At 37.5% G+C, this 17,060-nt stretch overlaps 2 protein-coding genes across 3 annotated transcripts; one reads left to right on the top strand and one right to left on the bottom strand.

The window, feature by feature from the left end:
• Positions 1–36: 36 nt before the first annotated feature.
• On the bottom strand, positions 37–11,014 carry Dsor1 (mitogen-activated protein kinase kinase 1). 2 transcript variants are annotated; one of them, XM_087414212.1, is made up of 9 exons: positions 10,873–11,014; positions 9,387–9,612; positions 9,177–9,289; positions 8,030–8,141; positions 4,117–4,293; positions 3,814–4,033; positions 3,537–3,703; positions 3,331–3,453; positions 37–2,693 (listed from the first exon to the last, which is right to left on the bottom strand). In XM_087414212.1, the coding sequence occupies exons 1-8, from the start codon at positions 10,986–10,988 to the stop codon at positions 3,337–3,339; spliced, it is 1,248 nt and encodes a 415-aa protein (XP_087270338.1). In that variant the 5' UTR covers positions 10,989–11,014; the 3' UTR covers positions 37–2,693; positions 3,331–3,336. The 2 variants fall into 2 exon arrangements, with proteins under 2 accessions (XP_087270338.1, XP_011064277.1); XM_011065975.2 differs by having other exon boundaries at positions 37–3,453.
• Positions 4,278–7,764, top strand: LOC105151970 (sodium/potassium-transporting ATPase subunit alpha). The gene is made up of 2 exons (XM_011065973.2): positions 4,278–4,393; positions 4,476–7,764. The coding sequence occupies exon 2, from the start codon at positions 4,502–4,504 to the stop codon at positions 7,559–7,561; it is 3,060 nt and encodes a 1,019-aa protein (XP_011064275.1). The 5' UTR covers positions 4,278–4,393; positions 4,476–4,501; the 3' UTR covers positions 7,562–7,764.
• Positions 11,015–17,060: the final 6,046 nt, after the last annotated feature.

Genomic DNA, 17,060 nt, shown 5'->3' with positions numbered 1-17,060 from the left:
ATATAATTGTGCACTTGGGTTTTCAGATACCGAATATTGAATTACAACATCGATGATTTTATTGTATTTATAATTAACGTTTAGACAATGAATCAATACAACTGCAATTATTATGCACATATGTATATGCAACAAGGAATGTGCACATATTTTAATAAGTGCTAGGAATTACGAACTTTGCGCAAAATTATGAATCATCGCTTGATAAAATTGCTAAATTATATTGGCATTCCCATACACTTTACGACACGATCTTTTCATGGATAATTTTTAATCGTGTATATTGTCTTCCTCTATGATAGATAATAGAAACCATTTTACAACAATATATGCATTATATGCCTTTTATATATATATATATATATATATATATATATATATATAATATTATATTATATTCTTACTATTATATATTATTGTATTAATCGCGATATAAACGTAACATGATTTTAATTCTTGAGCGTCTTACGCTCTTGCCGATACACATACACACACGGAGAAGTATCTCACACGGCACACAAGTATTACAATATAATACTCGTAATATTTTATCCGGATTTTTTTATCCAACTCTGAGACAGTTATTACATGTAATATGAGACTAACTTGTAGATTATATCTACAAAATATAATATATTCTGCACAAGACAATTTCAACGAATGACAAATCGTAATGAGTGCGTTCCGTTTCATGTATGATGTCTCATTTTATCTTTCTTTAATATTCAATGAAGAACAAGGTCGATAAAATGATATATCATGGGCATCATGCGTGAAACGAAATGCATCTAATATCATGATTTAACATATTCGCAATCTATTCGTGTTTCCTCACAATGATCCTATTGCACATTTATCTATTAGTATACATTCTCTGTGTGAAATAGTCCAGTCTGTTAACTTTTATACAAATATTAATATAACAGTTAAATAAGCATTGCATAATTGAATGTCTGTTTAAATTGCGGAAAATTACAGTAATTTACATATAATGACGCATACAAGTGATAATAAGACAATACTGAAATGAAGAGAAATTCAATTGTCATTTTAATTTAATTTTTCAAATATTCATAAATTTTAAGTTGACCATTAATCAACTTGCCGTAAAATGACAAGACATTTTTCATAAAAATTGCACAATAAGATTTGACATGCAATTGGTCATACAAAAGATCAATTTTTTTGTTGGATTATGTATACTTATGTGCGTGTACACGCGCACACACACACACATTTGAATGAATTGTCGATGGATAATAGCAATGAAAAAAAACAGACATATACATATGTATACATATGTTTTTCATTTTTATTATTCATTAATAAATAATAATGTGAGATACTTCACTCTACTACTATCATGCATTTTATATTTTTAAATTAATGTGAAATACCGACAATAAATCCAGTCTTTATCGCACATTTAGCACTAGGAAGGAATCGAGAATATCACTCACTGTATGCACATATATTTTGCAGCGAAAGAATTCATAACGTAATATTCTAAATTCTATCGAGTATATAAATAGCTCAAACCATGTTATGAATATTTCATTATTCGTAATGTAAATTACAATTATGTGAAAATGAGACAAGTTTTTTTTTTACTTTGTATGTTCGCCATTGAAGGATTGATTATGCGATGATAGAGTTGGTCTTTTACATCTTAAATACATAATAGTCTATTAAATGTAAGTTTATACATTAATGTTAATAAATTCGCAAGACTTTTTATAATCGAAAGCGAATTAATTTTAAAGACTTTAATTATATTATCAAAATATTCTTTCTAAATTGCCTTTTTTGAAAATGATTACTATTACTATACTATATAGTAAAAAGCGCGTTTTGTATTTCTATGGCTCTCTCTCTCTCTCTCTCTCTCTCTCTCTCTCTCTCTCTCTCTCTCTCTCTCTCTCTCTCTGTGTGTGTGTGTGTGTGTTGTGTGCGTGCGTGCGCGCGTGTATGTGATGTGCGCGCGCGTGCAATTAAAATTAAAGACATGTGTTAATTCGTACGTGTTAACGCGCGTGATTGAAAATAAGACGGCAACCGTGTTTAATCAAAGTTATGCATTGATACAAAAACAATGGTTTAACATGATTAAAGATGAAATTTTTGATCGTGTAAATAACATTTCTATGGATGTCAGGTACAAATCTTATACAAGTAATTCTCGATCTAATTAATTTTCTCAAACGACGTTCGTAGGTTTAATGCTCATTCGCGCATCCTAATATCATATCACGGGGAACACAATTTGCCCATGAATCTAATAATAAACTTATATTGCAATTTGTCATCTTACATACTCTTAACAGAAGCATAAGACGAACACGTAAAGTGAATCTTATGAATGAAATTAATATTTAGCACAGTGGCGTGCTGCGTGTAAATTTGCAAAGTCTGAGCAAAATATGACATATCCAGTCCGCAAGACAAGTGTTTTACCTGTAAATCACGGTGATACTTGATGAATTATTACATGTATTACAATGTAGTCATTTCTCCCTGTAAAAACCAAGAAAGTGACAAAGATGCATAACAATGGGATATTAACCGAATTCCTTATGACTGTTTTCATAAGTAAAATCTATCTGTGTAATCATTTGCGTAACAGTCGTAACATAACGTTCAACAGTCAATAGAGATACGATGTTCATTTGATACGATCAACGAACTTGACGCACCTATCAAAAACGTAGATATATTAATTTTAAACTATAAAAATTCTATATAGGCTCTAATGAATTAAATCAATAAGGATTAAAAAGCCTTTGAGAGCCAATGCTGAATGTTATGGCAATTAACGTTTTACTGTACGTATATAATAATTGAAATAGACGTTTCGATCCTTGGTTTGGATCTTCTTCAGTAAATATAACATTAATGATAAGAATATTTATTTATCGTAATTTGAATTGTGAATAATGTGTATCTGGATAAGTCAATTCGCATCCATATATCAATATCCATTAAATTACCAAATTTAATAGCTGTTTTGAGTACTGGCATATCATGCGATGTTGAAAACTCGCTTATCATGACTATAAATCCGAATTTAGATCCATGACAAGTGAGTCGTCGAAACGTCTATTTCAATTATTGTATACGTATAATAAAACATAATTGCAATAACATCCAGCATTGACTCTCAAAAGCTTTTTATTCCTTATTGTATTAATTTTGTAAAAAGATATTGCTAGGGGAGGGATATAAAAGAGAGATATATACGCCACTGTTTGATCGAATGAAAACCTAGCTGAACCAAGGCGTAACTTAGGAGTACTGAACGCGAATATACGTAGTCAAGTATGTAAGAGTTACATTTATTCAGGATTGCACGGTCGATAAGTGCGTTGGCGTAGACGGCTCTAGGTCCATAGTACGACATACCCATCCAGCGAGATCTACGTTTTCCGATTCAGCTTTCCTTATCCATTCGTGATTCTGAAACACACCATTGGAAAACATAATTTTTCCGTTTCCCTTTCTGTTCAAACTATCACTGTTTATTCGCGAGCGAAACATACCGTTAACGTTTTCAAATCTGCTCTATCATTTGGGTTCCTTTTTAAACACCGATCAATAAAATCTATGAAAGCATTGCTGAATAATCCGGATGGCAGTCTTGGTGGTGGTTCGTTGACTATCAATTCCAACAGTTCGAATACCGCTAATGGCTTAGGAGTGTGCGTGCCTATGATGATAAAAAATCAAGTCGATTGATATTTAGGAACAAAACTTTTCTTCATGAAAAAAACATGCAAGAATGCGAATAAACGAATGAACGCTCATGCAAGTACTGACAACGTCTCGTCGGTGGTCGTGGAGGCGGCGTGGAGGATTCGCTGATTGTTGCCGGATTCTCCCCAGCGTGTTGTATCCATTCCGAACCAAATATAGAAGCTAAAAGCCTATCATCTGGCGGTGGAATAGGATACATCCCAATCGCCATTTCCACGAGTGACACACCGAGCGACCAAATGTCGCTTTGCACTGAGTAATGTGATCCTTGGAGTCTTTCTGGCTGAAAACGCTCGATATAAGACACGCTCGGGGCATATTGGCACGCGTAAAATATCACGAGCGTATAATCCACGCCAAGCTTACCGACATATAACTTCGTGTACCGACGAACGAATGAGCCATTGAATCGATCAGTTGTCCAGAAACGCCAAAATCGCAGAGCTTGATTTCACCCGCGCTGTTCACCAAGATGTTGCTTGGTTTTACATCCCGGTGCATTATGGCGTGCTTATCTCGTAAATAAGTTAAACCTTTCAGAACCTAAAAGTAAAGGAAAAACAAAAGTTTGCAATGACATATATTAACACATAAACAAACGACGAATGAAGTATACGAAGCGAAAAGAAAGAGAGGAAGAGAGGTACGTGTTTCTTTTTTTGCGTCAATCGTATTAAAACAATTTACAAAATTTCGATATTAAAAATGTTTGTCATGTTAAAAAGTGCAGGGCAGTTTGAAGAGGTAACAAATGATCATGATGCATCAACCGATTCGTTCCTCCATACACTTACATAAGAAGAAGCTGACCGAGGAGGAGATACGAGAACTGCATCAGGAATTGGAGACCGTTGATCACTTGATAAAATTGGAGCTTCTGTGCGAGAAGCTGGGCACAAACGCGGAAACGGGCCTGACAAAGGAGCAGGCATGCAAAATCATGGAACGAGATGGACCAAACGCCTTGTCACCGCCTAAGGTCACGCCAGAATACATCAAATTCTTTAAATGCATGTTCCATGGATTCGCGGCGTTACTCTGGGTTTGCGCGCTTCTATGTTTCATCCTGTACATAGTCACTTATGTCACGCACGAGGAGGACGTCGGTATCGCGTGGCTAGGAATAATCATCGTTATGATATGCATCACCTCGGGGGTGTTTGCGTACATACAAGAGAGCAAAAATATTAAAGTGATGGAGTCCTTCAAAAAGATGGTGCCCACTTTCGCTACTGTAATACGCGATGATGCAAAACTGCGCCTGGGTACGGAAGAGCTGGTCTTGGGCGACTTGATAGAGATACGCATGGGCGATAAGATACCAGCTGACATCAGAATAATCGAGTGCCGTGGGCTTAGAGTCGAGAACTCGAGCATAACTGGCGAGAGCGAGCCGGTGGTGCGTACCGATTATCCGACCGACCGAAATCCTCTTGAGTCCTCCAATGTAGCCTTTTCCACGTCATTCGCTGTCGCGGGTGAAGGCAAAGGGATCGTGATCGCCACGGGTGACCGTACTATGATAGGCCGTCTGGCTGGTCTCACGTCGCAGCTTGTCAAAACCGAGACGCCAATCGCCAAGGAGATTAGGCATTTCGTCGAAATTATCACTATTGTGGCCATTATATGCGGCTTGACGTTCTTCGCTCTGTCACTGTTGATCGAGCCAAGTCTCGTACGAGCGTTCACCTATCTACTCGGCATAGTTATCGCCAACGTACCCGAAGTACTGCTGGTGACCGTGACGACAGTTTTGACACTGACCGCTCAGAAAATGGCGAGCAAGAATTGCTTGGTGAAGAACCTGGAGGCGGTCGAGACTCTAGGCTCGACGTCGGCGATCTGTTCCGACAAGACGGGCACGCTCACCCAGAACAAGATGTCCGTGTCTAATTTGTGGTTCGGTCACACCAGATATAACTTTCCACCGGGCCAGAGAATCGGCGTCGAGAGGGATTTGCTGTTAGAGAAGCCAGATTTTGACGTAATGTTACGAGCTGCCACTCTCTGTTTGCGTGCCGAATTCATCGCCGAGTCCTTCATGCTGGCACCGATCGAGGAGCGCGAGATTATCGGTGACGCATCTGAGACCGGTATTCTAAAGTTCTGCGAGCATATTCATCCTACGCAGAGGTATCGCGAGGCACATCCGAAAGTTGCCGAGATTCCTTTCAGTTCCATGACCAAGTATCAAATGTCGATACACCGAGATACCGACGGTTATACCATGATATTGAAAGGGGCACCAGAGGTGATTATGGAAAATTGTACAAGGATACTGACGGCGACCGGGGAAACGAAAGAGATGACCGCCAACGATCACGCGATATCTCGCCGTGCCTGCACCGAACTGGGTTATCTTGGCGAGCGAGTTCTAGCGTACTGCGATCTGCATCTGCCCAGCAGTGTGTACGGGCCAAATTATAAATTCGACACCGATTCGCCCGCGTCCTACAACTTTCCCGTCAAGGGATATAGATTCGTGGGGCTGATAAGTCTGCAGGATCCTCCAAGGCCTGGCGTGACCGAGGCGGTACACAAGTGCCGTACCGCCGGTATAAAGGTGATCATGGTGACGGGTGATCATCCGGTGACGGCGATGGCAATTGCCAAGAAAGTGGGTATTATAAGCGAAGGTCACGAAACTCATTACGAACGTGCGATTCTCGCGCAGAACAAGTCTTACACGCAAGTGACTGATTTTGAAGTGGTCGATGTTGGCGCGATTGTAATTACCGGTGCCGAATTGAGGAACATGGATGTAAGCGAGTTGGACAACATTGTACGCCGTTACGAGGAAATCGTGTTCGCGAGGACGTCGCCGCAGCAAAAGCTGTTGATTGTCGAGAGTTGCCAACGGCTGGGAGAGATCGTCGCGGTCACCGGCGACGGTGTCAACGATTCGCCGGCATTGCGGAAAGCCGACATAGGAGTAGCGATGGGGATCGCGGGCTCCGACGTTGCCAAGAACGCTGCAGATATGATACTCATGGACGATAACTTTGCGTCGATTGTGACCGGCGTCGAGGAGGGCCGACTGATATTCGACAATTTGAAGAAGTCGATTGCGTATACGTTAACGTCAAGCGTGCCGGAGATGTTGCCCATGTTGAGCGGCCTATTATTCTCGATTCCTCTACCGTTGGTCATTGAACTGGTCATCTGCATAGACGTCGGCACTGACGTCGTGCCTGCGATTGCTCTGGCCTATGAGAAAGCCGAGTCCGATATAATGCGCCGGGCACCGAGAAACCCTCAGTACGACAAGCTGGTGAACAAACGTTTGATATCCATCACCTATGGCCAGATAGGAATGACGCAGGCGTTCGCTGGATTTTACACTTACTTCATGGTGCTTATGATGAACGGCTTTATGCCCGATCGTTTGTTGGGTTTACGAATAGAATGGGAGAACCCATCCATAAATGATCTACAAGATTCCTGGGGCCAAACGTGGACCTACAAAAACAGAATGAATCTATTGATGGAGGCGCAAAGCGGATATTTTCTTTCCATTGTCATAACGCAAATGGTAGATCTGGTCATGTGTAAGACCAGGCGCAATTCTATCTTTCAACAAGGAATGAGCAACTGGTTTGTCAATTTTTCCTTCGTTTTCGAAATTATTCTAACAGGGCTCTTGCTCTATGTCCCAGGTACGGAATACGTACTGAAGACTATGCCACTGATGGCTTACTGGTATTGGCCTAGTTTGCCGCTCGGTGCATTTCTTTGGATCTACGACGAATTGAGACGTTTATGTATTCGTCTCTTTCCAAGAGGAATTATGGAAAGAGAAACGTACTATTGAAAGCACTACCATTTTTTCTTCCACAGAGAGAGAGGATGGTTAGAAGAAAGCGCGCAGAAAACCATCTACCAACCCACACAATAGATGTGTTCAAAATACATCATAGAGATATATTTAGGATATGATATCTTTAGGTGACATCTACCTGATATGTATTTCGGACGTTTCTGCTTTATGGATAGTAACATGTATTATTCGCAACGATTCGTTACAGATCTTTCTCTCTCTCTCTCTCTCTCTCTCTCTCTCTCTCTCTCTCTCCCTCCCCTCCCCCTCCCCTCTCTACGGATATCTCACGTTTCAGGCGTTATTACGATTAGTCGATCAGAGATCGACTGTTATATTCATTATTACAATTTATTTTTTTATTAATTAGAAAAAAAGTTATCACGATAGAATTTATTCTAACTGCGAGATCCCATTTTTCTCTTTTTCTCTTTATTTATATCAATAATAAAACTGACTTACAGCACATGTGATTGTACTTATCATGGATTCTGGAATTCGTCCCGCTTTTTTCATTATTAGGTCTAATGATCCACCATCCATATATTCCATACATATACAAATTTCTCCTCCACTGAAAGAGATAGTACACATATATAATACCCGCTGTAGCAATTTTGCACTGTATGCAAAGACAACCTGTATATATGTATATACACGCACGCGCACGCATACATATGTATACAGGGTGTTCAGTATAACGCACGACTTTTCAAACTCTTTCGACAGTTAAAAAAAAGTTGAAAGATGAATATTCATCTATTTTATACAGACTATGACACGCGACAAAAAAATTGAAACAAAATTTTTTTCATTAACAAATCAAAGTCATCTTAAATTTTGTAAATAGCATCATACCATTTTTTTTGTTCTATAATATTACATGGATTTTCAAGACGAATTCAAATCACTATCGAAATGTCACTTTTATTGATGTTTTATTGATTCTATTGAACATTTTATTAACCTTTGAATTTTTGTAGGTGTGTGAGGTATTCACACATCTTCAGCGCATGTTTAACGCTTTATTAATGTTATATAAATTATATCGACGAACTACTACCACTTCAATCTGTCAAGTATTCGATAAGGAAGATACTAAATTGGTGAGCTCTGTTGCCAATCGAAAAATATGAAATATTTAAGAAAAACTGCCTGGAATGCCCAATCAATTCGTATATCTACTTAAAGGTTAAATAAGTACATATATATATATATATATATATATATTTATGCATGTATGTATGTATATGTGTGTGTGTGTGTGTGTATGTGTCTAGTCGAAGGTCATAAGTATTGCTGTTAGAAATAATACTGCAAATTTGATATCAAGCATCAATAAAACATCAATAAAAGTGACATTTTGATAGTGATTTGAATTCGTCTTCGAAGATTTCTATAATATTATGGAAAAAAAATCAATATTTCATTAACCATTGCGAAAATTGCAAAATGGTAGATAACATTTCAACATAGTTTAGTCCACCTTATCTATACAAGAGCGCTTTGTGGGCGAGCGCGCGCGTGCGTGCAATATTATACATGCATGTAAGCACATGTGTCTCAAGGAACAATCTTCTTAAAATGTAAACATTTCTGAAAAGTTTACCTGCAAAAAGCGCCATAAAATCCAACTATATGTGCAAAGTTACATTCATGAAGGACTTTTAATTCTCTAATTATTTGCTTCTTGATAGGTGGCTTCACTTCCAAGCGTATTTGCTGAAAAATTTGAGACAAAAATACCAGTGAGTATAGAATAGACATTCTAAATGCGCCTATGAATACATATATAATGATTAAGTATACGATCATTTACCTTCATTGCCATTATAAGACCATATTTTTTATGTTTGACTTTTGTAACAACGCCACCATTACCCGAACCTAATTCACCTAACTTTTCAAAATCCTCGCCGCATAGTTCTCCAACTTTTTCTTTTTGTCCGAGAAAGCTCTCTAGTCGTTTCTTTTGTTCCTCGTCCATTTCTAGATCTTCTAATCTTGCTTGAAGAGTATCAATATTCAATGTGTCCCTCATGCCGCTGCAAAAAATATAGTATTAGATTTATATGATGATAAAGTTCCAGATAATAATTTCAAAAAGACAGAAATCTTTCAAACTCAAATAAGCTCATAAGAATTAGTTTATGAAAATTTCGCAATTATTTCAAATAATCAGAAATGAATTAAGGTTGAGATCTTCAAGTCATAGATGTTTTACAGCATAAAGTACACTTGTTTAAAATCGTATAAAGCTGATTCTATAATGAGGCAACAATTGCTAGTCCTAAATTTTATGCTGATTCTACAATGAGTCGGTAATTAAAAATCTTAAGTTTTAACCTAAGTAGGTAACTAGATTTTTCGCATCTACTAGTTGTTAGTTGTACAGCGAGTCATTTAGTTCGTCTAATGGAATAAAATCAAATAAAATCGAATTTGCTCAATCTTAAGAAAATCGATAGTCTTAGTTGTTTTGTCAAGTTGGCTGTGGCCAATTTCACCGATTCACCGATACGACTTAGGACTACTGACTACCAACTCATTGTAGAATTAGCTTTATCAGTGAATCGATGAATAACCAACTTATATGACTAATGCTCGTTTCCATCAATGTAGATTAACTTTAATCTCGGTTCAACTTACTCTCATCTTTTTCTAATTCTAAAGATTAGGAAAAGATGGAGAATAAGTTGAACCGAGATTAAAGTTAATCTACATTAGTGGAAATGGACATAAGATCACCAATTTTCTTAAGACTGACCAAATTCGATTTTATTCTTTTTCATTAGCTGAAATGCTAAACGATTCGCTGTACAACTAACAAATTGTAAATGTAAAGTTATAGTCACCTGTTTAGATTAAGATTTAAAATTTCCAACTATCGATTTATTGTAAACTTATAAGTATTTATAAACTAGGTAATTTTTACATTAAAGTTCTGTAGTAAGATAGGAACATTGTACACTGATAATATATACAATATGATATATTGGCTACGTTCAGCAAAAAAAACTAATCAGTTAGTGCTAACTAATTCTTTAATATTAGTTCTTGCCTTTAGTTCTTTACTGGATCTAAATGTAGGCATCAATTATATTGAAGAATCATCACAAGCATTAATTGATTAGTTTTCTCTGCTGAATGTTAAATTGTTAATATACATGTATATATAAACAGCTTAAACTACATATATATTAAGAATGTATAACGTGTGTAAATACACACACACACACACACACATTATTACATGAAAATAATATTTCATAAAAATAATAAAACATCCTTGTTTCCGGACTTACTCAGGCATTTCCGGAGGTTCCGGATATGCAGGCGGAACCGGCGGTGAAGGAGATGCTTCTGGTACCGGTTCTATTGAGCCAGGTGGTAATGTTAAGTTGAGTTTGTTCTTTGACATTTGGTGGTTGGCCGTTTAAAAGTATTTTGAAGAATGAACACTACACTACGTGAGATTATCACTTAACACAGACGTGAACTTGCGGATCATGTAAGATTAATCTGTCTCATCTATCTTATTTTTCTTTCAAGGGAGTAACGTAAAATCTATGAGACAACAAAAAATTTATTGTGTCCGTCAATTTTTTGCAATTTTCGCGCCAATCACAACATTCGCGCGAATCTCGCAGTTGTATTCATCGTTCGTTCTCTTCGCGTGCATTCACAAAGGGATTCGTACGACACTTAGTACACGTCGCTAATAAGAACAAACTGCCAAATCACACACAAATCTACAAATCTCTTCGTTATCTAAAGTTTTCATTATTCAGTAAGAGATAGGTACGTTTTTATTACGCGTCAGGTTTTGGCAATCGTCGAGTAGATGTTAACAATGATATATGTCGCTAACCTAAGCGATAGGGGTGTGGAACACTCGCGAAAAGCGAAGAAAAGAGGTTATGCGAAACTTCGCGGGAACCGCAAAAGCGAATATATCTAGTACTACCACCTAATGTTCACTGAGCACTCTGAGCAGATCAACAGCAATCGAATGGGATTGGTTCTAACTTATTGATTTACTTGATTCGAAAAAATAGGAAAACAGTCACATAACCTATCACTTGCTCCTACGCAGTAGCCAATCAATTCATCGCTTTTTATGTAAGATTCAGGTCTGTTAGTTCGGATCTACAATAAGTGTCTTAAGCTTTAAAGGCCTTTTCATGCTAATGCTCGATGCTCGTTTTCGGCAACAAAATAGGTAACGTGATAAAAATTGAGATAAAAGTTTAAACACAATAGGCACAAAGAACAGGGAATAACGAGCTGTCCAATCAGATCTTTGAGATATAATATCAAACTTACGCACCAGAGCTCTGATTGGACGGCTCGTTATTCCCTGTTGCCTGTGCCAGTTGTGTTTAAGCCTTAATACTCAAGAGTTGTGTTCTGCTTGCTGATTTTGATGAAATTAAGCTTAGTCAACGCGTTTTTGCATAAAACGAAAGAATCTGCAAAAAAATGCATCGCTCTGTCCTGTGAGCCGAGATATTAAGCGTTAAAGTCGATAGCTATTGAGGTTAGGAAATCTGTCACAGAGACAAAATTTATAATTAAATTGTTTCATGGGTTTCGACTTTTTACGCGAAGCGACACTCATCTTCCCTCCCCCTTACAAAGGAACGCACGACTTCTATAATTGTATTGTTGTTGAGGTTAGAAAATTTGTCATGTAGACAGTCAGGCGTATAGACTAGTACTTATCAGTTCAGGACGGTACGTCATCCCAGATGAAAAAAAAATTACATATTCTATCCGCTTGGGGTCTAACCGCCTAGAAGTTGCAGCGTAGACAGTGTCCGCTTGGAAATATTTCTATCCCATGAAAACAATGGGATGTTAGAATAGTCTTTAGAGCGGTCTTTTTACTGTCTAGATTGCCTAACTATCTAATTTCTAGATAGTTAGTCCCCAAGCAGGTAAAATATGTTATTCTTTTTGTTCGGGGCGGCTACGCCGAACAAAAATAAACATTAGTCTATACATCCCACTGTCTACACGACAGATTTTCTAACTTTAACAACTACAGGGTGGGCCATCTATTGGTACGTTTTTAAAAATGCGATCAAATGAGCATACATTGATATTTTTTATTAATTTTTTTTTTGTTGTGAAGCTAAAAGTATCCGCGTCAAGAATGAAAAACGATTTCGTTCATGTGGCTCCCTCTACTGGCCTTATAGTATGCCATTCGGTCACCCCAATTATTAATGACATTTTGGACTACCTCGGCGCCAATTTCACTCAAAACAGTCGTAATATTGTTTTTCAAAGCTGGAATTGTCTCTGGATTATCCGCATAACATCGGTCTTTAACGGCACCCCATAGGAAAAAGTCCAGCGGTGTCAAATCGCAGCTACGCGCAGGCCAATTGACATCTCCTGAACGGCTGATTATGCGGTTGTTGAACTTGGTGCGCAGAAGGTCGATGGTAAGTCGGCTTGTATGGCATGTGGCGCCATCTTGTTGAAACCAAAGGTCGTCCACATTCATAGTGTCGATTTGAGGCCATAAAAAGTTGGTCAACATGGCTCTGTAGCGTTCGCCATTGACGGTAACGGCGTTTCCAGCATCATTTTCGAAGAAAAATGGGCCAATTATGCCACCACTCCAAAATCCACACCAAACTGTGACTCTTGGAGGATGCATTGGTCTCTCTACGATTGTGTGTGGTTGTTCCGAGCCCCAAATCCGGCAATTTTGCTTGTTCACATATCCGCCGAGATGGAAATGAGCTTCGTCCGAAAAGATGATTTTTCGACCAAAATCGACGTCATTATTGAGCTGGTCTATAGCCCACACAGCAAACTGATATCGAAGCGGATGGTCATTTGCTTTCAACTCCTGAGTCATCTGGATCTTGTAGGCGAATAATCCGAGGTCTTTGTGCAGTATTCTCCTCAGGCTGGTGCGACTAATGCTCAGTTGTTGCGATCGGCGTCGAGTTGAAGTCGTCGGATTCTGTCTCACACTTTGGGCCACAGCCTCAATATTCTCGGGTGTGCGCACTGTCCGAGCTCTGGGACCACTTCTGTCATCCACTAACATCCCTTTCTCACGAACTTTCCTCACCAATTTGCGTATAGCTCCTTCGGTGGGTGCTCTATCACGACCCATATTTCTTTTCAAAATTCGTACAGTTTCGGCGACACAGCACTGACTTTGAAAATAAGTTTTTAAAATTTCAAAACGCTCTTCAAGAGAAAACATGTTGTTTCGTGCCGCGGTATGACTAATAAACTGTCAAAATTTCGGGTCTGTAGCTCGTTCGGTGTTGCCATACGACGAAATTCAAAAACGTACCAATAGATGGCCCACCCTGTACAATTATAGAAGACGTAACGCGCCCCATTTGCAGAGAGATGAGAAAGAGGGAGGGAGGGGGAGTTGCTTCTCATAGAAAGTCGAAACCCATGTGAAACAATATAATTATAGATTATACTGTTTCACATGGGTGAAGATTAGAAAAATAAACGAAGCATTACATTTCAATCTGCAATCTCAATCTCGACCTGTTTTATTCTCATTGGTCGAACGTTAATCTTAATCTCAATCTCAATCTTCAATACATCAATCTGATCATGGCTTAAACCATAAGGCCCAGTTCCACAATCCATAGTTAACTCTTAATCAAGGTTCAACTTATTCTTCATCTCTTTCTAATTCTAGAATTGGAAAGAGATAATGGCTGCGTTCTGCAGAAAAAGTAGTTTCGCAATTGTAAAATTCTTTAATATAATTGATCTTGCCTTTAGTTTTTCATTGAATTTAACTATATAAATTTAACTATATAAATTTAACTATATATATTAATCATATTTAAGAATTTTACAATGGTTGCAAAATTACTCTTTTTGCTGAACGTAGCTAATAAGTTGAACCTCCGTTAAGAGTTAATTGAGAGTTGTGAAACAGAGCCTAAGAAATTGACCAATTAAAATTAAATGCATGAAAAATAATAAAGTACTATGGCCGTAATCGGATCTTATGAATAAAATCATTTTAAGTACAGTCTTAAGATGTCATGAATCAATCAGACGGCCGCATTAGCGACTTAAAACTTTACTTAAGACGGTCCTAAAAGAACCGACTATGAATACCGGCATACAACCGCTCACTAAGCGCTCAATGGCTACAGTGGACTCAACAATTGAGTGAGCACTCGTGGCTATATTATATAGAATATATTGGGTCATCTAAAAAGTATCCGCGGTTTTTTGTCACTAGATGTGTGTTGATGGTCATATATCTAGTGACAAAGTATCGCGGATACTTTTTAGATGACCCAATATATTCTTTCAGATCTAAAATACTGATTGGATGATTTAAAAGGATACACCAATAATAGTGAGCGCTCACTCAACTGTTGAATCCGCTGTTATAAAATCTCAGAACTATTTTAATATTAGGTGTTGGAATTAATTCGTAGCGTTTTACAAGTGATGGGAAGTACTTTCATTAATGTATTTTTTAATGCTCATGTGAAATAAATAACATTCTTTCACTAAAAACGCTACGAATTAATTCCAACACCTAATACATTTAACCTTTATGGCTTCTGCACACTGGACGTGGAAACGAGAGGAGGTAATCAATGAACACGTTAGGAACTGTAAGCTTATTGGCTACCGCATCAAATTTTGCCGCGCGGCAAGCGTTTTCGCGTCCAGTGTGCAGAAGTAAATTTACCTATTTGTTTTAAATGGATCATTAAATTATAATCAAAGTAGATATGTTCATCCATCTTTCAAAGGGGAGTGGTGCACTTGCCAAAGTTTAGCACACATCACTCACATTGCTCTGTTCCTAGTAATTTCTTACTGCTTCACCAATGAGATTAAATTAACCAATTGGTGAAGTGGGCAATACGATACACTCTCCTTCAAAGCATTACTTTTAAAACTTCTTTTCATAAAAATCGTCTGTTATTTAATAGAACACAATATTGACATTGTTAATAAAAAATATCTTTCGAATAATATTTCTTTTAATTCAATCGATTATTTTAAAAAATAAATTCTTAAAATTGTTACATTGAAGGAATTACTAGACATGTGCTTCAAACCTGCTTAATTTGTATGCGATTCTGTAAAGGATATGATCCTTTTTTAATGGTCGTGCAACTATCATGATGCCAACTGGGTCCATGGGACTCGATTTTATGTGACCCTCATATTATCCGAAATCCGCTGGGGGCGCTAGATAATAATCAGAGAAAAATCTGAGAGAGGAAACATGACATTTACATCCACATTTACATCCTTTGACAGAGGGCAGTAGTGCAGCATTTTGCGATTACAGATTTTGAGCCGTCATGTCCTCTCTCAGGTTTCTCTCTCTCTCTCACTCTCTGAACAGGATATTCATGTACAGAGAGAAACCTGAGAGAAACTATGCCGATTTTTTTTTCAGTTGTCGAAATTGCCTATACACTACCGCAAATACATCCATTTTCAATTTGAGAAACATGATTATACATTTTCTGACACTTCGATAAAATTGTATTGTTGAAAGTAGATGTGGTTTGTCTCTGTACTAAATCCTCAAAATAGAAGCGTGCCGACTATATCCATAGAAGAGATAGTTTAATGGATCCTCAGACGAAAAATACATATGTAAATAAGTTGTAGAATTTTAATAAATGAAATTGAAAACTCAATAAGTTAATTTAGTAAATTTTGTTTTATAATATCTTATAAAATTATGAAGTAAAGTTTCTTTATGCAAATTTTCAGTCCATTTTACCAAACATAATTACTAGTATAACTTTATATTAATTTAGAATAAGACGTGAATGACAGAATCATTCTGTCATTCACGTCTTATTCTAAAATAAAAGTTATTAGGAGTAGAAATTAGGTCCGTTTTCCAAAAGATGGCTTCGGCTGTTGAGAATGGTTCATAGTGACAGCTGATTTTGGCGTTTTCAGAGAGGTTAAGGTATAGGGGTTAATACAATTTGCGAGTTTCAGATTATACTAGCTTGATCAAAAAGTTTCCGGAATTCATTCAGAAAATTCAAAATACAAGTTTATTCATCAAAAGTGATATTGTCCCCTTCAAAGTACTCTCCAGCGACTGCAACGCACTTATGCCAGCGCTTGATCCAGCTCTCGAAACATTTCTGGAACTCTATTATTGGTATAGCCATCAGAGCCGTCTACAATTTTTCCATTACCTCCTTTCGGCTATTAAAACGCGTTCCCCGCAGGTTTTTTTTTTGACTCGATCGAACAGAAAAAAATCGCAGGGAGCCCTATCGGGTGAATTCAATGGCTGTTGGATGGTATTCGTTATTGCAAACTCGTTGCAAATTCAACTCCATTTTTAAAACTGTAAAAAATCGAAAACACGCGCAGAGGTAGATGTACTCAAGACGGCGTAATTTTTACAAATGTCAAGCTATGACGAAAAAATTTGATGGAAATGTCAATGATAGATGTAGTAACCTAGCCAAAAAAAAGAACTCAA

The sequence above is a fragment of the Acromyrmex echinatior genome, chromosome 16, assembly GCF_024713525.1.
Source record: "Acromyrmex echinatior isolate Ae372 chromosome 16, ASM2471352v2, whole genome shotgun sequence".
Lineage (NCBI taxonomy): Eukaryota > Metazoa > Arthropoda > Insecta > Hymenoptera > Formicidae > Acromyrmex > Acromyrmex echinatior.
The sequence above is the reverse complement of the archived record's forward strand: the minus strand, read 5'-3'. Positions and strand labels throughout refer to the sequence as shown.

Bases quoted from the DNA above. Each gene is read 5' to 3' on its own strand.
- LOC105151970 (XM_011065973.2), top strand. From the start codon at position 4,502: ATGATCATGATGCATCAACCGATTCGTTCCTCCATACACTTACATAAG.
- Dsor1 (XM_011065975.2), bottom strand. From the start codon at position 10,988: ATGTCAAAGAACAAACTCAACTTAACATTACCACCTGGCTCAATAGAA. The intron at 9,613-10,872 runs GTAAGTCCGGAA...TATTTTTTGCAG, and splicing joins GAACCTCCGGAAATGCCTGA to CGGCATGAGGGACACATTGA. The intron at 8,142-9,176 runs GTAAACTTTTCA...TATCTCTTTCAG, and splicing joins TTTTATGGCGCTTTTTGCAG to TGGAGGAGAAATTTGTATAT.